This window comes from Scyliorhinus torazame, chromosome 19 (genome assembly GCF_047496885.1).
Source record: "Scyliorhinus torazame isolate Kashiwa2021f chromosome 19, sScyTor2.1, whole genome shotgun sequence".
NCBI classification, from domain to species: domain Eukaryota; kingdom Metazoa; phylum Chordata; class Chondrichthyes; order Carcharhiniformes; family Scyliorhinidae; genus Scyliorhinus; species Scyliorhinus torazame.
The window spans coordinates 111,428,874-111,451,251 of NC_092725.1; the positions used below are offsets into that span (position 1 = coordinate 111,428,874).

Below are 22,378 nucleotides of genomic sequence, written 5' to 3' on the forward strand. Positions count from 1 at the left end.
CTGTATTGTTGTATATGCATCCATGTTCTGGAGGGCATTTCTCATTCAGTAGATTCTTGTAGCGGTCACTTGATGGAGATAATCTGGAGTGACGCCATTAGCTGAGGTTTCATCTTTCTAACCCAAAAGCACCTAGGTCAGTTGTCAGGGTCTGGCTGCCACTCAGACAGGAATTGGCTAATTCAGCACAGAATAAGGATTAAAGCTAAGATTTTGTGAATGGAATGACATCTGTATTTTTAAAAAATAACTTTGGAAGGGAGAGAAAGAAGAACCAATGCTCAGCCTGAGAAATCAGATTAAATTTGTTCAGTGAGCACTTCGGCAAATGTCTTTGGTGCATTTTTACAGGGCACCCGATCCCTAACCATAACTCTGTTATTGTTTAGGTACATCAGCAATAACAAAATAACCTATCTGGATCCTGGTTGCTTTGATAATCTTTCCAACACCCTTCAAGTCTTAAAATTAAACCGGAACAAAATTTCAGCTATTCCTCCCAAGAGGTTTAAGCTGCCACATCTTCAACACTTGTAAGTTCATTTTGTATCAAAATTGCAATAACAAAAAAGCAGCAAATTTCAAACGTGTTTATAAATGTGAATTTCTGATTCTGCTCCCCCTATTCAATTTTGTCTCAAATGGAAAAGTGTTGCTTTGTTATACCAGTCTTTTTTCACTTTTATTTTGTTTCAGGGAACTCAGCCGCAACAAGATCAAAAAAGTAGTTGGCCTTACGTTTCAAGGACTTAGTGCTCTGAAACTTCTTAGATTGCAAAGAAATGGCATTACTGAACTCATGGACGGAGCTTTCTGGGGACTGAGTAACATTGAGACCTTGTGAGAACTGTTCTTAATTATTTAGTATGGTTTCATATGAAGAATTCATAAGCCCAAAATAGATTGATTTGCGACTCTTAGATGCAGTAAAAGATTTATGTTCACAAGTTGCTAAATAACTTCATTTGAGTTTTAACCAAAATAATTTTTTTTTTTTTTTCTTCAAATTATTTAGCTCAGCAAAATATGTATAGGCTGAGGGGGAGGAGAAAGTTATAAAATGAGTTACTTTCTACCTTTTTGGCCTCGCAGCTTTGGCAATTGAGTCTCATTCTAGAAAATCCAGCCACATTAACTGGATCTTTTAAATCGCCTTTGCCAAGCTTTTTAACTGTATAACAAATGGGTAAAAAAAATAATAAAACCCTATTTTTCAGGGTAATACAAGTTGATGTTTTTGTTAATTTTTTTCCCCCAGACAACTAGATTTCAACAATTTAACAGAAGTAACGAAAGGATGGCTCTATGGCTTGCGCATGCTGCAGCAACTTAACCTCAGCCAGAACGCCATCAACAGGATCAGCCCAGATGCCTGGGAGTTTTGCCAGAAACTCAGTGAGCTGTGAGTAGCTTTTATTCGATTCCAGTTTGTGTAGACATCAAGCCAAAACATTAGCTTTGGGTTTGAGTGTTTTTGGTGAAGTTTACAGGAAGATGGACCAAAGCAGGGGTTTCTGATAGGAGACTAGATGCAAGTTTTCTTTTCAAAGTCAAATGACTTGTTTGTTCTGCTGTTTTCCGACTCTTCATTTGAGTTGACAGCTGTAAAATTGAATTCTTACTCACTTAATACCTTTTAATATGTAAAACAAGATAAAACAACGAGGCACTTTGCTGAAAAGAAAACTGAGACCAATTATGGAATGGTTTGTTTCTTGCACTTATTGATGCCCTGTCTGTCTACTCATGGATACAAAAGACCCCAATGGCGTTATGAGGGGAAAAAACAAGAAGTTTTCCTAAATTTTGACTAATATCTCCCCCCCCCCCCCCCCCCCCAAACCAGCACTGACCACCTCATTTGTTCTTTCTGATCTTTTGGTATTTGTTTAAATAGCAAAATTGACAGCACCTCAAAAGTTATCCCATGGCTGAGATGCTTTTGGGTGATATTTTGAAGAATTCCAATGATCCAAGGCTGATGTGTAAAGCAATTATTTTTCAGTGAAGTTAACTTTTGACAGAAATGTTTAGAAATCAGTTTTTTGGTAATGGATATCTTTTAGTTAATTGCAACAACATTAATCTCTGCAGTCCAGTGTGGAAGCTGTGCTCAAAAGGAGTGCATTTTGCAGAACCAGGGCTATTGTTAATTATTGAATGCTGACTGGCAAGTGTCAAAATCCCTCTTTAAATTCCTGGCTAAGGCCCCTTATCAGGGCTTTTTGGAGACTGAGGGAAGGGTCCTGGGAAATCTTTACCCCTTTCAACTAGTGGTCTAGCAGAATCAGTACCTCAAGTGCAGCACAGTGGATAGCACTGTTGCTTCACAGCGCCAGGGTCCCAGGTTCGATTACCAGCTTGTCTGCATGGTCTCCCTGTGTCTGCGTGGGTTTCCTCCTTGTCTCCGGTTTCCTCCCACAAATCCCAAAAGACGTGCTGTCAGGTAATTTGGACATTCTGAATTCTCCCTCTGTGTACCCGAACAGCGGCCGGAATGTGGCGACTTGGGACTTTTCACAGTAACTTCATTGCAATGTTAATGTAAGCCTACTTGTGACAATTATTAAGTGATCATTTCATGTACCCTACTGACCATATATATGTCCCTGTAGGGATGCTGGTGCTAGAGGGTAGGTGGGGACTAAGACTCATCACCTGTGGAATTTTTGGGGCTGTCAACTTCAAGCATTGTAATGAGAATGCTGCACATCAACCTGCAAATATGGGCTGCTTGCCCAATTGTAGCTTTGTTTATGGAATGTATGCAAATGAACTGGATTTTACAGCTTCCCCAGCAAGTATAAAATAGGGCGTGATAACATTAGGTCAGCATTGTGACATCCATAGGTCAGCATTGTGAGCTGACACAAAAATTAAGCCTGTCTGCCATTTTGTACTTCAAGGTTCAGTAGTAGTAACTAATCAGTAATTACCAACTCCTCTACAATTTTTCATTGCCCACTGCATTTTTCGGGTGGTGGATTTGGAAAAGGTTTAGTCACGTTTTATGGTAGCTGTGGCAAGGCAGCATGAGGGCAGAAGAGAAGGCCTGCAACCAGGACTGTGACTTAATTTAGCAGAAAATCCTGCTGGGGACGGTGGCAGTGTCATTTTAACTCCATTTTGAAATCTGTTTTGAGCCTTTTAATACAGATAAAGACAGATTCTAAGGGGCCTTTAAATTTGTGCTTGTGACCGACTTCCTGTTGGCGACATACCCCCTCTGCCACCTGATCTCCTGGACTAGCCTCACAAATGGGTGCAAAGCCCCTTTCGCACTTCTAAAGGGCCACCTTCCTTCTGGGTGGCCACTAATTGGTGAACCGGTACTTCCTTCAAGAAGCTGAGGCAGCTGTAGCTCATGGACCACTCAGTTTCCATTTTGCCCTTCACCCTGCTAGAAAAGCATGAAATCCACCTCTATGTTTCACATATCCTGTATAAGTTGCTTTAGTTTAAATGGAGAAAACAAAAATCATAGCAACGGTTTGAGGCAGGGAACATATTCTTTGTTTATCTAGTCCACCTATCTACCATATTCCCTTGCTGCCTTTCTAATAATCCCGATTCCCATGCTCATACTTGGTATGTTTCTTTTCACCTGTGACTGGACACGTAAATACAACTGGTATTCGTCTTTGTACCTTTATTCCTACTGTTCACACTGTTCAATTTATTTTTCCTATTGACAGCGATGTTTCATTCAATGAGTTAACACGTCTAGAAGATTTCAGCTTTGTTGGCCTGAACCTTCTAGGACAGCTGTCTATCGGAAACAATCAAGTGAGCTACATTGCCGATGGTGCCTTTGGAGGACTTTCCAGCTTGCACAGCCTGTAAGTTTTAAAACAGTATTCTGTTTTTGTCAAAAACTATAATGGTGTATATGTGAAAAAGTGTTTATTTCAATCTATATATCCCAGGCTGTTTTCTTGATGCTTGTGCTCGAATCAAGTTTCTGTCCATAGTACCGACAGCTGTGTCACAGATAACACTGTTACTGTGGCAGTGGTGAATTATCTACCCCACCCACCATCTTTCTCAACCTGTCTGTGCCTTTGCACAATTGACCCCTACGTCGTCCTCTGTTCAGCTGGGTTGGACTGCACTCACCTGGTTCCATTCTGATTTATCCAGTCACAGCTAGAAAATCACTTTCAATGGCTTCTCTTATACCCACACCACAAAACCTGGAGAACACCATGGATTTATCCTTGTCCCCACTTATTTCTTATCTTTTTGCTGCCCCTTGGTGACCTCATCCAAATGCACAGTCAGTTTTTGCATGGACACAGCTGTACCTCGCCACCACCTCCCTCCACTCTATCTAAATTGTTAGATTGCTTGGCAACATGCATGTGGCAGTGGAAGCCACGAAGGGACACCCTGCTCAGTCGATCTACAGTATCCTCACTGAATATGCAGACTTGTGCCAAAATTGGGAGAGCTGTTCCACAGACTTGACAGACAAGAGCCTGACCTAATCGTACTCACTGAATCATACCTCATAACTAGTGTTCCAGATGCCTTCAGCACCATCCCCAGTTACGTCCTGTCTCACTGCCAGGACAGATCCACCAGAAATGGTTGTTTAGTGGTAAACTGTTAGGAGAGAGTTCCCTGGTAGTCCTTGATGTTGAATCTGGACCCAATGAAGTTTCATGGCATCAGTTCAAAAGCAGGTGTCACGATACCCTGGGAAAGTGCGCGGTCAATTCCAGCCCCACTGGTCCCGGAGTCACAACCCAAATTAATTAACCAGTAATTCTTATAAAATACCTCAGATCTTCGGCATTTACTGCCCAATAATTACAGTCACCAGGTTTGTAAGTTTAAACTCAATTATTATTTATGTATAACAAGAATGATAATGAACTATGAAACAAATACAACTGGTTAACTAATTGACTAATTTGTGTGTTGTGTGTGTTTTCTGGAGGTACATAGCACTCGCAGCAACTGTTCTGGAAAGAGTTTGCAGGTTCCCATCTCAGCTGCCACTGAAACTCCTTGGGATTCTGAAAACCATTCCACTGGGATATAATCCATTCACCACCTGTTACCAGGCAGAGTACTGCCAATCAATCAATCTGAGTCCCAACCTATTTCTCTCACTGGTGCTGACAAGTCTGTGCTCTCCTATTCAAACAAGCATAGGCTAGCAAAGTGATCTCCCCTCTAACTTCTGGATTATTTTGATTGAATTTAAGGTACAGGCTACTTGCTTTAAAGAGACGTGTCCATTAATCATCTATGGATCCAAATAAGCAGCAAAATAAAAGAAAAGGGCAATAAGGGAATAAACAGGAAGGATCCTTGCGGGCAAGGAAACTACTTGCTGATTACCACTTAGCCCCTCCCTCTGTTGATGGATCAGCAGTCCTCCACATTGAACATGACTTGGAAGAAGCACTGAGGGTACAGAATGCTCTCCAGGTGGGGACTTAACTGTCCATCATCAAGTGTGCCAGTGCAGTCAGTAGTGGTGCTGCTAAACAGGAACTCTGAAGGACATATTTGCCAAACTGGACCTACAGCAGATAGTGGGAGAACCAACACAAAGGAAAAACCTTCATATTCTCAATCTACTTGTTATTCTGTAAAATACGCAACACAATGCCAGGACAGCCAGGATTTGGAGTGGGGGGATGGGGCATTACTTAGGAAATAAATAAAAACAAAATGTTGGAAATATTCAGCAGGTCTGACAACATTTGGAAAATAGGGTTACTGGCTACATCCAACTGCTGTGAGCTGGTAGTGGACAAATATGGGTTAGGAGGTGACGACACAGGCCAACAGTTACCACACAAAGGCGTATGTTGAAACTTGATTTTGTTGTCAGTTCCACCCAGCAATAGAAATGGAGCTAACAAATTAAGTTACATTGGGACGTCCTTTTTATATTTGTATTTTTTTACATGAGGTTCAGTCCTTGGCTGTCTTTGTTCATTTTGCTCAGCTTTATTTAATCAGATTTCCTTTCTGTTCTGCTTGTAGAGAAGTGGGCAGCACGGTAGCACAGTGGTTAGAACTATTGCTTCACTGCGCCAGGGACCCAGATTCAATTCCAGCCTATGGTAACTGTGGAGTTTGTATGTTCTCCAGGTGTCTGCACAGGTTTCCTCTGGATTCTTCCGTTTCCTCCCACACTCCATAATGTACAGGTTAGGTGGATTTGCCATGCTAAATTGTTCCTTAGTGTACAAAATTTTAGGTGGGGTTACAGGGATAGGGTGGGGCGTGGGCCTGGGTGGTGTGCTCTTTCGGGGAGGAGGTCAGTGCAAACTCAATGGGCTGAATAACCTCCTGCTCTGTAGAGATTCTGTGATCTAGCCGGAGGTGATTACTAAGACCCTGGACCATTCAGCTGGCCAGTGAAAGGATAGTTGAACATGCTATCCATTGAAGTTCAAGTCGGTGCAATTTCATGTGGGCCCTATTTGTTCTACAATAATTATTAAGAGCCTAATTGTTTTCTTCAATATAAATTGATCGTGCATTCTTAACTGCCAGCTTTGGATTATTTTTGACTTTCAAATTGCCTCCTAGCTTATAAAACCTTTAAGCTTAAGCAGTTCATGTTAAAGTTTAGACAATTCTGTTCTGTTATTTAGTTGGTAGGTGTCTTTGGCTTGGTGACGATAAAAGCTTGTAGGTGAACCAACTCTGAAATATAACCTTTTTATGCAAATGACATTAATGTATTTGTATTGGTATCAAAGGCTTACAGTTGAGTTGAAGTAAATGTGTTCTTTGACACCGGTTTTGTTTATGTAGGCCAAAGTTTACCAACCCTTGCTGCCGGCGGGATCTTCTAGTCCCGCCGATGGTGACCCACATTCCCCGACAGTGGACAGTACAGGGCATACAAAACCCCATGGACAGACCAGAAGATCGCGCTGTCAGCCAATGGCAGACAACTGCGAAGTGGCTGGAAGATTCCGCCCGTAGTATTGAGCCAGATTGATATGAAATGAATCCGTATTTTACAAAACATTTACTTGCCTATTCTCTAATTCCTTTATCTTGATCCACCCAAACAGAGACCTGAAAAACAATGAAATATCATGGACTATTGAAGATATGAATGGAGCTTTCTCGGAATTGAGCAAACTTAAGAAACTGTAAGTGTGTGTGTTTGTTTGTGATGGAATAATCACTAAATATGCAAAGACTTTCAGAGGTGACTTCAAATGTTGAAGCGAGCTATTTTGGGCTTAGTGAGCCCCGTGGTAGGGAAAATAATGAGGGCTCTGTGAGAAAAGCAAGCATTCCTTCAGATGCGGTTTGATCAGGGCAGCTTGCTAGAGCCATGCAATTGGAGATGCTGTTGAAATCCGAGGACCATGGGCTTTTTTTTTTTTTTGAAAACCTAAAACTGAAGATCAGGATTGTTTTTGAATAATCAGGCAAAAATGACCAAGTTTTACCTTGCGTAGTAGAAAAAGCAGGGCAAGTACAGCAACAAAATTGGATTTCTTGTTAAATAGTGTGATCTTGCCTGTGAATGTAAAGTTTTGACTTAACGTTTTTCAATTCGGTGTTAGCAAAATTATGCCACAGTTATCTCACAATAGGTTTGTGTGATTTCTTGCTTGCCAAATGCGCCTCATGTGAATATAGAAATGAGATACTTGTATGAAGTGAAGTTAGATTAATCTATCTATTCCAAATCCCCATTAATACTGTTGGTTTTTCTCAAATGTGCACATTTCTGTTTCCCTTTAATTAAAATTAAATGCTTATTCTCCAGGGAACTACAAGGGAATCGAATTAGATCAATCACAAGAAAAGCATTTTCTGGCCTGGATGCACTTGAATACCTGTAAGTATCCTGTAATTCCAGCACAGATGGTGCTGGATGCTTCAGCCAGTTAAACCATTAATATGTACTTGCTGATAAAGTGGCAAATGATCGTTTTAAGTGTGTATTAATTGTAGTGTATCGATGTTGAGATAAACACTTTGTGCCATGCCAAAAACCTGTGGATTTTAATTGTTTTTACTTATCATCACTTTACAATCAAATTATGTGATTAGTAGTCTTTAAGCAACCAGAGATTACTAGTCCTCTGAGCACAGTCACTCTTTAATTAATGCTTTAAATCCAATATTGTAAATCCGACAAAGTTGGAGCAGTAATATAAAGTAAAACAAATTGCTGACTAGAGAATATCTTGGTGGATGTTGTATTTCATTGATGCACATTTTCTGTTTTTTTTTTTTAAACAGTGATCTGAGCAATAACGCAATTATGTCTGTCCAAAACAATACCTTTTCTCAAATGAAGAAACTTCACGAATTGTAAGTGTGATGTAATTGTGAATGTTATATAGCATGAAGGGCTGCAACTAAATTTTGGATCTCTCTTGGGTTTATTAAAAGCAAAGTGATTGTAACATGGCTGTTTGATATCTAACACCCTATTCATGAAGTCGTAACCTCCATTTTTTATTTCCTTTTTGAACTTGTGTTGCTGACATGATATTCAAACATTTGTTTCTCGTAGGTACTTGAACACTACAAGCCTTCTTTGTGATTGCCAGCTAAAATGGCTGTACCAATGGGTGACGGATAATGGATTTCAGCCATTCATTAATGCAAGTTGTGCTCATCCTCAGTGGCTGAAAGGCAAAAGTATTTTTGCCACCAAACCAGACGACTTTGTATGTGGTAAGTGGTGAACTGTTTAGAATTAAAATTAAAATCTCTGAACTCATTTAAGAACAAAAATTGTTAATATGTGCCTAATGTGAATCATTCTCTAATCAAAACTTTTCATAATGCATCTGTCCAGAGAGTTTTTGTTTTTCCTTAGTTTAAATTTAATTGGAAAATTGGATTCCTCAACAGATGACTTCCCCAAACCTGAGATTATTGAACAGCCTGAAACACAAGCTGCTGTAAAGGATTCCAATGTCAGTTTCATCTGCTCAGCAGCGAGCAGCAGTGATTCGCCGATGACCTTTGCCTGGAAGAAGGATAATGAAGTGCTTCATAATGGCGAGATTGAGAACTATGCACACCTTCGGTCTCAAGGTGGTGAAGTAATGGAGTATACTACCATCTTGCGCCTTCGACATGTGAATTTCAGCAGTGAAGGAAAATACCAGTGTGTCATTTCCAACCACTTTGGTTCATCCTACTCCAACAAAGCCAAGCTAACTGTGAATAGTATGTATCAACAATTTTCACAAACTTGAATATTGGTATATAGTTGTGTTAAATATATTTAATTTGAAACTTTTGACTTGGACATTTCGTAGCACACAAGTGTTACAGTTCAACGGTCCCAGTTGATGTAACTGGATAGGAAAATCCCAGAGTGGAATGCTGTCTCAAAAGATCGTAACATTTTACTTTTTTTAATGTATAAAACGTGGAAGAACAGAGTCACAGAACCACCAATTAGTTTTAACAACAAGAAAAAAAACCATTTATTAAATGTGACAAGTCGGATTATTATTCAATACTCCTTTACTCTTTCCCCCTCACCACATCTCTCAGTTTAACAATTATGCACCTGTTTCAAGAGTAACTCTGATCACAAGGTACATCTTAAGCTAAAATGGTCTCATTAACACAAAGTCCCTTTAAGCACACAGATTGGCTGTGGTCAGTTGCACACACCACTCTGAACCCAAGTTCGTGTTACTCCTCTGAATATCCCCAGATGACATGTCACATAAGAGTTATTCCACTCCCCAAGAAAGGCTTTAAAATCTCTCAATAATGCTCTCCCTTGGTGGTTTGCATTCCATAATGCAGGTCAGATTTTCCAAATAACACTTTTAAGCAAAGCTTCTGCTGCACTTTTAACAACAATTACAGTCCAGGATTTTGCACCAACACTTTTTGGATTTCTTTGTTTTGACTGCTGTGCAAACTGCTCAAAGTTGCTTTAACTCTTGATTCCCAGACTGTATTAAAATAGCATCAGGCATTTGATTTGCCTTTGTTAGCTGTTGTCCCGATTTAAATCTGGTTACTGCAATTTTCTCTTCGTGTTCTTGGCAATGTGGAGGAGCAGAGAGATCTTGGGGTCTATGTTCATACATCTTTGAAAGTTGCCACTCAAGTGGATAGAGCTGTGAAGAAGGCCTATGGTGTGCTCGCGTTCATTAACAGAGGGATTGAATTTAAGAGCCGTGAGGTGATGATGCAGCTGTACAAAACTTTGGTAAGGCCACATTTGGAGTACTGTGTACAGTTCTGGTCGCCTCATTTTAGGAAGGATGTGGAAGCTTTGGAAAAGGTGCAAAGAAGATTTACCAGGATGTTGCCTGGAATGGAGAGTAGGTCTTACGAGGAAAGGTTGAGGGTGCTAGGCCTTTTCTCATTAGAACGGAGAAGGATGAGGGGCGACTTGATAGAGGTTTATAAGATGATCAGGGGAATAGATAGAGTAGACAGTCAGAGACTTTTTCCCCGGGTGGAACAAACCATTACAAGGGGACATAAATTTAAGGTGAAAGGTGGAAGATCTAGGAGGGATATCAGAGGTAGGTTCTTTACCCAGAGAGTAGTGGGGGCATGGAATGCACTGCCTGTGGAAGTAGTTGAGTCGGAAACATTAGGGACCTTCAAGCAGCTATTGGATAGGTACATGGATTACAGTAAAATGATAGTGTAGATTTATTTGTTCTCAAGGGCAGCACGGTAGCATTGTGGATAGCACAATGCTTCACAGCTCCAGGGTCCCAGGTTCGATTCCGGCTTGGGTCGCTGTCTGTGGGGAGTCTGCACGTCCTCCCCGTGTCTGCGTGGGTTTCCTCCGGGTGCTCCGGTTTCCTCCCACAGTCCAAAGATGTGCGGGTTAGGTGAATTGGCCAATGATAAATTGCCCTTAATGTCCAAATTGCCCTTGGTGTTGGGTGGAAGTGTTGAGTTTGGGTAGGGTGCTCTTTCCAAGAGCCGGTGCAGACTCAAGGGGCCGAGTGGCCTCCTTCTGCACTGTGAATTCAATGATAATCTACGATTAATCTAGGACAAAGGTTCGGCACAACATCGTGGGCCGAAGGGCCTGTTCTGTGCTGTATTTTTCTATGTTCTATGTTTTCTATGACTCAGAACACTTCGCTCTTCCTTGAATTCTTCTGAACAACACCTTGGTCTCTATTCACTGCACTCCAGTAGTCTTAAGCATTTTTTCTGTCCTAATTCCCTGGTTATCTGTACTGTACCTTGTACATTAGGAAGTCTGCCTCTTTGCTGCTGTCCGGTCCAGTCTTTCTTGCAGAGGTGAGAGGTGTTCATTCCCTGAGGTCCTGACTCTTTAACTACCCACAAATTCAGCTACAGCTTAAGCTTCTCTACCTTACAAGGCCCCCAGTTATGCTTACATCTTTTGTTTATTCTTCATACCGTAGCTCTCTCTAAGCACAAAAGAGGGATAGTTGGAACTTAACCAACCCCCACACATACAAAACCACCTTTGTCCAGCATGAATCTAACTATAGAATTTACCCTTCCAGATGCAGAAACATGAAATTATATCCACTTGAAAACTATACCTTATTTCTAATGTTTACCAACACAAATATAAATCCCTTAAAACTACCTTTGTTTTCCTAACAAAAGCCAGTTTAGGAATGTTTGTCAAACATCTCTTAGACATCTGAAATAGAGGACACACCATTAATTACTTTAAAATATGAGAACTGTTCTATATAGCCATGCAAGGTAGCTATTTTTATTTGCACAGGATTCCACTACCCAAACAGCTTGTTAGATGAGTGGCCAGACCAATAAATTTTTGTTGTAGCGATGGAATGTAATATAGTGTCTGGTTTAAAGAGACAGTACCTCCAGTTTTCCCAGAAGAACATAGAAGTAGGAGCAGGAGTAGACCATATGGCCTGTTGAGTCTGCTCTGCCAATCATTACGATCGTGGCTGAATGTGTGCTGTAACTCGATTTTTTAACATTTTTACGGGATGTGGGCTTCAGTGGCTATGCCAGCATTTGTTTCCCATCCCTAACTATCCTTGAGAAGGTGGTGGTGAGCTGTCTTATTGAGCCACTGCAGTTCACTGTGCTCTTAGGGAGGGAGTTCCAGAATTGTGACCTAGTGACAGTGAAGGAACGGCAATATATTTCCAATTCAAGAGTGACTCGGGAGGGGAACCTCCAAGTGGTGGGGTTCCCTTGTCCTTCTAGATGGTAGTGGTCGTGCATTTGGAAGGTGCTGCATAAGGAGCCTTTCAGTGCATCTGCAATGCATCTTGCAGATGGTGCACAGTGCTGCTACTGTGCATCCGTGGTGGAGGGAGTGAATGTTGTGGAAGGGCTTCCAATCAGGTGGGCTGCTCTGTTCTGGAGGGTGTCGAGCTTCTTGTGTTGTTGGACCTGCACTCATAGAATCATAACATTTACAGTGCAGAAGGAGGCCATTCGGCCCATCGAGTCTGCAACGACCCTCTGAAAGAGCACCCTACCTAAGCCCACGAAGGGCAATTTTTCATGGCCAATCCACCTGACCACATCTTTGGACTGGGAGAAAACAGGAGCACCCAGAGGAAACACACACATGGGGAGAACGTGCAGACTCTGCACAGACAGTGACCTAAGCGGGAATTGAACCTGGGACCCTGGAGCAGTGCAGCAACTGTGCTACCCTGCTGCCTCATCCAATGCTCACCCAGGCACATCCCTTCATTCCCTGAGAGATCAAATACCTGCCTATCCTTTTTTAAACATTTTGAGTACCCAATTCATTCTTTCCAATTAAGGGACAATTTAGCATGGCCAATCTACCTAGCCTGCATATCTTTTGGATTGTGGTGGCGAAACCCACGCAAACACTGGGAGAATGTGCAAACGCCACACGGACGGTGACCCAGAACCGGGGTCGAACCTGGGACCTCGGCGCCGTGAGGCTGCAGGGCTAACCCACTGCGCCACCGTGCTGCCCAAATATCTGCCTATCCTAGCTTTAAATAGAAAACATAGCTTTGGGGTGTCAGCTGGGACTGTGTTCTGAATCCACACACTTCTGATTTTAGCGTGACAGCTGCAGCAAATGAGCTAAGTTGACACTTGTTGCCAAGGATTTCACTGTGCTACAAGTGCTGGTTATTCCTAACTCCTTTTCCCCCCTCATAGGAATTTCATTAACATAAGTATCCTAATTTATCACAATGGCCGCAATACATTTGGTTTATGTCTGCTTTTCCTGTCTCATCCCAAAGGTCTTGAGGCAACTGTCTGCTTTTTCAACAAAGAAACTGAGTGTGCTCAAGAATAATGCAGTTTATATTGAATTGACAAGTTGTGCTCAGCAGATCTACTTTTTTTTAATTATTTATCTTTTATTTCTGTTAGCCTTTGCTATTTTACTGTGTTCGTGCTTGGATATATAATCAATGGAAAGTATGGAAACCGCAGCATTGACTGTGCTAAACTTATTTTTAAAATGTTATGACTTCACAACTGGCCACGATGTAGTCCTGTGTTCTAATTTATCTTCCCTTCTGTTATTTTTTTATTTTGTCAATTTTTCCTGAAATTCTTTAATATGTAGTATTCTTAGATGGCAATTTATTTCATGCCGTGTCATTTGCGTGCAGGTGGTGACCTAATGGTAATCTCACTGGTCTAACATTTGATTGAGCCAGGCTAATTCTCTCGGGAATATGGGTTCAAATTCCACCACTGCTACTGGTCGGATTTTAAATTCAACTGATAAATCTGGAATTATAAGATAATCTCAGTAATGGTACACTCTGGGTGTACTGTCACCACCTGGATTGCAGTTGATTAAGAAGGCGGCCCCCCACCACCGCCTCAGGGCATTTAAGGATGGGCAATAAATGCTGGCCTGCTCATGGAATAATTTTTTTTTCTTTTAAATTAGAGTACCCAATTCATTTTTTTCCAATTAAGGGCACTTTAGCATGGCCAATCCACCTAACCTGCACAACTTTTGGGTTGTGGGGATGAAACCCACGTAAACACTGAGAATGTGCAAACTCCACACGGACAGTGACACAGAGCTGGGATCGAACCTGAGACCTTGGCACTGCGAGACAGCAGGGTTAACCCACTGCGCCACCGTGCTACCCCATGGAGTAGCTTTTTAAAAAAACTATTGCGATTGTTTTTATTAAAAAAAATTTTTTTAAATCTGGTTCACTAATGCCCTTTATCTACAGTGCTTGCCTGGTATGACGTACATGTGACTCCAGACCTGCAACAATGTGGGTCTTAACTGCTCTCAAAGGGCAAATAAGGATGGGCAAAAGAAAGCAGGCCTTGCCAGTGATGCCCACATCCCATGCACAAATAAAAATAAGTAATTATCTGGACAGTAGTTGTGGCTTTGTTGACTCTTTGTACAACATGCTGTGCTCTGCCTACTAGTTAATTTGAGAAAGAAACTGGCATTGCTCCATGCTTATTCCTTATTATCTGATCACCTCTATGTCGCAGACTGTGATAATTGTTAGTGTAAAAAGTAGCAGAAGTGGATGAATCACAGTGGAGTAAAACAATGGAGAGAGACCCTCTCTAGTTCACATTTAAAAACAATTGCTGGAAATCTAAAATGGCAGAAATAAACTACTGGTAATTGTTGACACTCCCACACAGTGGATGAAACCTCGCTACTTGCCTTGCTTCTCGCAGGTGGTGACTGTGCCACATCATTTGCTCTGTTGAAACATCACTGCCAGTCTTTTCTACCAGGGATGTTGTGTATTTCTAGCATGTTCTATTTCCTTAGTTCACTTGTAGTTAAGGTTTGAGTAAACTCAGTTGTTTATGGAATCAAGATGTCCATTAGATATGCTAGCAATATCTTCCATAATTTTAATTTTGTGTTTTGCTTTGCAGTGTTGCCATCCTTTACAAAATCACCAACTGACCTTACAATTCGAGCAGGAGCTATGGCCCGTTTAGAATGTGCCGCTGTTGGTCACCCAACACCCCAGATAGCCTGGCAAAAAGATGGTGGCACTGATTTCCCTGCTGCACGAGAGAGAAGGATGCACGTTATGCCAGAGGACGATGTATTTTTTATTGTAGATGTGAAAATAGAGGACATTGGAATCTATAGTTGCACTGCTCAAAATAACGCGGGAGCCATTTCAGCCAATGCAACACTAACTGTACTAGGTGAGACAATGTCATTACTCAATGAATGTAAATACATTTTAGAAATAGATATGTAGTGTTCATTTATATAATGTGAAACATTACAATGTAAGTTAATGTGAAACAGCTCAACATAATTGATGAATTATCTTTTGCAGCTTGTGTGATCTGCATCGTTTAACCTATGCATTATTTTTGAGACATCAGCTGTGAAAGAAATTTAAGAAATAATGATCTGATGTGTTCTTTTTATACAGAAACACCTTCATTTGTGCGCCCTCTGGTTGATAAAACAGTAGCAAAAGGTGAAACTGCGGTTCTGCAATGCATAGCTGCTGGAAGTCCCCCGCCGAGGTTAAACTGGACCAAAGATGATAGCCCATTAACAGTGACTGAAAGACACTTTTTCGCTGCTGGAAATCAACTGCTGATTATTGTAGACTCCAACCTGGAAGATGCTGGGAAGTACACTTGTGAAATGTCAAATACCCTTGGAACTGAGCGGGGCCACATACGTCTAAATGTCATTCCTATACCAAATTGTGATTCTACGCAGAGTGCTGCACCGTTTGAAGAGGATGGATGGTCGACGATTGGAATTGTAATCATAGCTGTGGTCTGCTGTGTGGTTGGCACTTCTTTAGTCTGGGTGGTTATTATTTACCATACAAGAAGGAAGAGTGAAGACTGCAGTGTAACAAATACAGGTATGAGAATGCTTTGAAGTTATTTATCACTAAAAGCACGCAGACATTCTATCTATCCTTATTTCTCTTTCCCCTCTTATTTATTTTGAGAAGAGTTCGAAATAAAAATAATAGAAAACATACAATTTTACATTATTCCATTGACTCTTGCTGGGCGAGGGTACAATTCTATAAATAGGGATCACCCTGGAAATGTGTTATTTGTGACTGGACCGTGACTGTAAGTTGGCACACTAATCCGCAATGGGGAGAGTCACAAACAGCTTAATACTGAAATTGTTTCACATCCAGGCATGTGTACTTGTTAGGCCACTAACAATCGCTAAAGAGAAACCCTGCTGATTTAAAAAATTATTTTCTTTTCCTCCTCTTGCGCAAACATCCTGGGAGAGGTTGTAGTGTACTGACTTCCATTGAGATCATTTAAGTCAACACATGTTAGGGATCGAACGTGAGATGTTACTAATGTGCAAGACTCCGCTTTCACTGGATTGAATTACAGAGCCGTCATAGGAGCTGGCAAACTTTTTCCTATAAGCTCTTCTATTGTTTTTATTTAACCTCTTCTCCCTCCCCACCCACCCTTATTTAAAAAATCATTAAAATAGGAATGATCCCTTGATAATTTACTCAACATTTGCACCTGTACTTGCAATTTTGTGTTTGAAAGCATTGAAGACAAAATGTTCAGCATTTATTCCCAAGTGTAAAATATATTGTTTCTCTTTTGATAGCTCATTGTGCAGAATAGGGTGCTTTAAATTAAACTATCTTGAGTTTTTATTATGAATATAATATGGAAGGAAAAAGGGGCTAAAAAAGAAGTTGAAATTTTAATATTTCAGGACGTTTTTGTTTATTAAAATCGTTTTGCTCTTTCAGATTGGCTGTTTTGAGAATCACAGATAACATATAGATAATATTGTAGCATCACTGGATATATCCCTGATCAATATAGAGTATAAATAAGCATTTTGCTTACTTTCATTCCTTACTGTCATTCTTTCTCTTCTGAATGCTGTAAACCTACCATCGTAGCCATTCCTTTGTTGGCTGTGGGGAGCCTGTCCCTGCCTCCCATTAATGTCTCTATAGTGGTCTAGCAGGATGCACTGTGTAGTGACCAGAGACAAAGAATCCTTCCCATCCTTGTCATTGGAGCTCCTGAGGCCATTTGTTTTAACTTATCATTGGCATCATTGAGATGGCCAAACTTAACACAAGTGCCAGTATCATATTCAGGTCTCTTTGGCCAGCAGGGCTCCATGCTGTATCTTATGTAGTATTTACACACTGAACTTCTTGCCTTACTGCTACTTCATTTTCCTTAGTGGAAGAATTACATGTAAAACTCAAATTGAATGCACTATATTACAAACAGTTGTAATTTTGATGGTTATACAAGGGTATGAGACCATAGAAGAGATTATAATAATTACATACAACACACCAGTGTTGCTTAGGAAGGAGATTACAGAGTAACTTCCAAAAGTGTTTCTCCATTATTAATGCTGTATTGAAAAATTGGCTGCATTTGCCATGAATGTATTGAACCAAAATATTTTCGGTCTGAAAGGGAACTAAAGTGACTTTAAGGAATTTTATGTGGTAGGTTTTTAAAAATTGAGTTGATGATTAAAACCAATATGTTCTAGCTATAAATTAACATTTTGGATTATAATATTTGTTTCACAGATGAGACACACTTACCTGCAGATATCCCAAGCTACTTGTCATCGCAGGGAACACTATCAGATCGCCAGGAAGGGTATGGACGATCGGAAGCTGGAAGTCATCATCAGCTTATGGCTGCTTCTATGAATGGATATTTACTTCACAGAGGAAGTGATGGTAAGCATTCAAATTAACTTGCATTTTTGCAAATTAACTTGAGGAAAAGTCCTCAAAGTATCACAATAATCCAACTGCCTTCATTTACACTAAACTTATTTTGGTGAATGTTCACCGCTCATATGCGCGCACGTCCTAACTGCTAACATAACGGCATGGTAGCGCAGTGGTTAGACTGTTGCTTCACAGCGCCAGGGACCCGGGTTCGAATCCCGGCTTGGGTCACTGTCTGTGCGGCGTCTGCACGTTCTCCTCGTGTCTCTGTGGGTTTCCTCCGGGTGCTCCAGTTTCCTCCCACAAGTCCCGAAAAACGTGCTTGTTAGGTGAATTGGACATTCTGAATTCTCCCTTGGTGTACCCAAACAGACTCCAGTGTGGCGACTACGGACTTTTCACAGTAACTTCATTGCAGTGTTAATGTAAGCCTACTTGTCACACCAATAAAGATTATTATTATTTAACTGCTAAACCAGAATGATGTGTTTTGTATATTGACTTCCACAAACACCATTCCATTGGAGGGAAGATGAAACCATTCTACAACGCCCCCTCCCTGTTCGGTAGTAAGCAGCAGGAGGGAATTGATGATATTTCAGAAATGTGATAGACAATGATTTTTGTTAAAGGTAATGTACAGAAAAGGAGATATTTGGGGAAAAATGTTGGATGGATCAGCTTAATTATAATTTATTTTGTTTTGTTTCAGATCTTGGTCACATTGACAATGGAAGTGACACAGATATAGAAGGTATGGCTGACCCACTAGCTTTTCATGACACAGACCAACCAGGCTCAGGGTACATGGGAGGAATTGTGTATGATTCTGAAACGCTGCAAGGAATGCATCAACAAGGTAAATGCAAATTAAGTACGATATAAAATCAGAATGCTGCAGATGCAGAAATGTTGACCATGCAAAACGTCTGTTTTTCACTCTAATATTTGTTATTCAAACCAGATGGAAGCTCTGATCAGGTGGTGGTTTGTGCAGGTGCCTATGATGATTCCCGCATACTATCAAAGAAAAATAAATATTGTCAATACACCCAAGTGTCTCCAGAAGACCCTATCGACCAAGCTATTGCGAAGATAATTGTACAACTCCCAAATTCAAACTTGTTCAATTCTATGAAAACTCTGCACAAAGGGTCTGCTGTCAGCATTCCGGTTTCGAGCAGGAATCCAGAAAAACTGCCAGCAACCATGTATGGTGGTAGGTATTTTCTTTTCCCTGATCTGTACAATGAAAGGATTATAAAAAGATTAGATGCTCCTGTTGGGTGATCAAATGTTAATTTTTTTTAACCATTGCAATGTTCCTCTTTTTATATGTCAATTTTGCCACACGTAGATATTTAAAGTTGATGTGGCACTAATTATTTTAAGAATTCTGTTTGTTCACTTTGATAATTCAAGCACAAATTGTTTTTACCTCATTGTTGTCATTCAGTAACAAAGTGTGCATGCAAAGTCAGGGGGTGCCGGCGGGATTCTCCGTTTTGCCGGTGCCCGGGGGTTTCTCGACGGCATGGGGCTGCCCCACAATGGGAAACCCCATTGACCCCCTGGCGTAACGGAGAATCCCGGCGGGTCGGGGCAGAAATGTGGCGGGGCGGAGAATCCAGCCCAGGATCTTCGGCCAATTTGTTTTCAGCTTCTTTCCGTCACACAAAGCCATTGAAGCAAACTAGTGCTCTTACCAAAAGAGAAAATGCTGGAAAATCTCAGCAGGTCTGGCAGCATCTGTAGGGAGAGAAAAGGGCTAACCTTTCGAGTCCAGATAACCCTTTAGTGCTCTTTAGTGCTCTTACCAGTCTGACTAAAATCACTGCCCTGTCATAAACTGGTGATGTAACTTGGGATCTAGAAGCCTGTGTGGTTCAGCTACTCATTAATCAACTGATATCAGAGGAGCTGTCAGTGACAGTCCAGATTATTTTTCTTTCTCCAAAGTACGATCATATTTCTATTGTAACATGTATAGATCTAGGCGGCACAGTGGCAAGAACTGCTGCCTGACGACGCCGAGGTCCCGGGTTCGATTCCAACCCTGGGTCACTGTCGATTCTACCCGTGTCTGCATGGGTCTCAACCCCACAATCCAAAAATGTGCAGTGTAGGTGGATTGCCCCTTAATTGGGGGGAAAAAAAGAATTGGGCACTATGGTAAAACAAAAACATGTATAGATCTAAAATTGGACTATTAGGATCCCTTGATTCCCGACAGTGCGGAAGGAGGTTATTCAGCCCATTTGCGACTGCACTGACCCTCCAATAGAACACTTTACCTTGCTCGACTCCCCCCACCCAATCCCTGTAACCCCGCGCATTGATCACAGCCAATCCACCTAACCACATCTATGGACTGCGGGAGGAAACCGGAGAGGAAACCCACGCAGGTTCTGGGTGAACACACTCAATCGCCCAAGGCCAGAATCAAGCCCCAGCGCTGTGAGGCAGCAGTGCCAACCACCGTGCAGCCCCAGATTTAATTGAAAAAAGGATGTATGCTTTTTATTAATTATATCCTTTTAGTTGCAGCATCAATTCCATGCTAGTTTCTCTTTCTTTTTTTGCCGTCTGGGGCTTGGGTTGAAAAAGGAGCAAAGAATTGTGTCAATACAACTAAACTAGAAACTTGAGTAATGTTCAAAGAACACTATGATTTTTGTGGTTCAGTGAATCTTCCTTATTCTACTTTAGTTCAGGATTAAAAATTTACAGATCCTTTCTGCTTCGCTGGCTATGAAGGGGAAAGAATTTATCTTATGGCTCCATCTTTCACTGAACACTAATGTGTCGCCAACTTAAAATCTTTCAATAGATTTAGAAGTAACTTCATGTGTGACTTTTTTCCTCTTTTGAAAACCAGCACACTTGGAGCTCCTATGGTCCATTTACATTTCTGTAACACATGTCACCACAAAAAATTGAACTGTGTAATAACTTTGGCTCACACTTAGTACGAAACAACTGACATTTATTTGCATCATACTATCTTAAAGTCCTGCAGCTTCCTGGCTGTCAGTCAGCGCCTGGAATCGCTTGCTAGGGTGAACCCCAACTGTATTAATCTGGGAGACGCACAGAAGAAGGCTAAGTTTATTCTAACTCCAAAGATAAAGCCGCTACAGCAGCATGCAACAAAACATGCCCCAGCCCGGGGCTATCGTAACTGCCAGTTCAGGCCTGGGAGCAGTAATTCCCAGCTGGGTGGACGTACGCTTGCTACCGTGGGAACTCGTATCCTACAAGACCCATGGGGAGACTGATTAATGATTTCCCCCACCACCACCAGCAACAGTTGGGGGCGGCTCGGTGGTAGCATTGACGATGTCTGTGCCAGGGCATTGTTCGAAGGAGTATGCATAGACCACCAACAATAGTGTCCACTGTTGGATATGTGCCAAGGCGATGGAGGGATCTCTTTGCCCTGAAAAAGACCTACATCATAAAATGCCAGCGGGAGATGTACATATGGATTTTCTTTACTCCAAATATCATGGCCAGTCCCTCTTTCAATTTGGGCATAGTGTCATTTTGCATCTGCCAAGGTTCATGATACATATGCATTGGTTGCTCAGTCCCATCAGTGGGAGAGGACTTCCCCTACTCCGTACGGAGAAGCATCGCACACTAATATTGTGGGATCGTAGTGCGCCAAGATGTTGGACGATAACGTTTCACTTTTATGTCTCGTCTTGTAATGCCTGCCAAGACCAAAGTGCTTCTTCAACAGTGCGTATAGGGGTACCAATAAAGTTCCCGTAATTGCGGCCAAGGAACGACTTCAGTCCTGTTGTGTATCCGGGGGTGGATGGCCCTTTTATGGGCATCACTTTGTCCTCTACCAGGTGCAGGCTGTATTTACCGATGCAGTACCTGACGTAAGTTACCCTTCCCCGGCTGAAACATTCACCTTTGAGGTGGACACCTGCATTAGAGAATCGTCATAGGAATTACTCCAGGTTTGCCTGATGTTCTTTTTTGTTGAACAGTCTATAGTCCCCACAAAGGCAACAGACTTGTTGGGCACGAGGACCAGGACGACTGTTGCGGCCCATTCTGTAAATTGTACAGAGCATATGATGCCAAGACTCCAATCGCCCAAGGTCGGACTCTGCCTTGCTGAGCAAGGCAAAGGGGACCGGTCGTGCCCTGAAATACATCGGTAGGGCATCGGGGTCTACATAGATTTTTGCCCTTGATTTTGCCAAGGCTTCCTGAAAAACCTTAGTATTTTCCGACGACCTCGTATAGACAGCGAATTCCCATTTTGATTATTTGCCGGCAGTCCAAACGGATCCGTTGGAGCCAGCCTTTGCCTAGAACACTAGGTCTTAGTCCCCTTACAACGATCAAAATGAGTTGGACCATCTGCTGCCCATGGGTAGCTGGTGCCACTATAGTTCATACAATCCATAGAGGTTCCCCTGTATACGTGGCCAACCTGGCCTTGGTGTCTCGCAGGCCATGGGGCATGAAGCTCATTTCGAGCTGCCTGAAGGTCTGTTCACAATAATGGAGACGGTGACTCGGGGAGTGATTTTTGACCTGGAATTTGAGTTTAATTGGGGCACCATGGGGATGACAAACTTCAACTGTATCATTTTGTCCTTGTTTGGGTGGTGGATTTATAAGGCCTGGGCTTGAGGTGGCTTTAGCTTCCGGCCTGGGCGGCACACATTGTTGATGGCAGCCTTGCCGTGGGCATTGCCTTT

The 22,378-nt window shown here is 41.7% G+C and overlaps 1 protein-coding gene across 1 annotated transcript in view; it reads left to right on the top strand.

Moving 5' to 3' along the window:
- lrig3 (leucine-rich repeats and immunoglobulin-like domains 3) overlaps positions 1 to 22,378 on the top strand; it is a 71,133-nt gene that overhangs the window by 43,433 nt on the left and 5,322 nt on the right. Inside the window, exons 5-18 of the mRNA XM_072485042.1 lie at positions 390 to 533; positions 697 to 840; positions 1,259 to 1,402; positions 3,696 to 3,839; positions 7,050 to 7,130; positions 7,760 to 7,831; positions 8,239 to 8,310; positions 8,516 to 8,679; positions 8,860 to 9,180; positions 14,839 to 15,120; positions 15,357 to 15,806; positions 17,502 to 17,657; positions 18,364 to 18,510; positions 18,616 to 18,870. Of these exons, the coding sequence (XP_072341143.1) occupies positions 390 to 533; positions 697 to 840; positions 1,259 to 1,402; positions 3,696 to 3,839; positions 7,050 to 7,130; positions 7,760 to 7,831; positions 8,239 to 8,310; positions 8,516 to 8,679; positions 8,860 to 9,180; positions 14,839 to 15,120; positions 15,357 to 15,806; positions 17,502 to 17,657; positions 18,364 to 18,510; positions 18,616 to 18,870 (2,576 nt within the window). The remainder of the gene's footprint in view (positions 1 to 389; positions 534 to 696; positions 841 to 1,258; positions 1,403 to 3,695; positions 3,840 to 7,049; positions 7,131 to 7,759; positions 7,832 to 8,238; positions 8,311 to 8,515; positions 8,680 to 8,859; positions 9,181 to 14,838; positions 15,121 to 15,356; positions 15,807 to 17,501; positions 17,658 to 18,363; positions 18,511 to 18,615; positions 18,871 to 22,378) is intronic.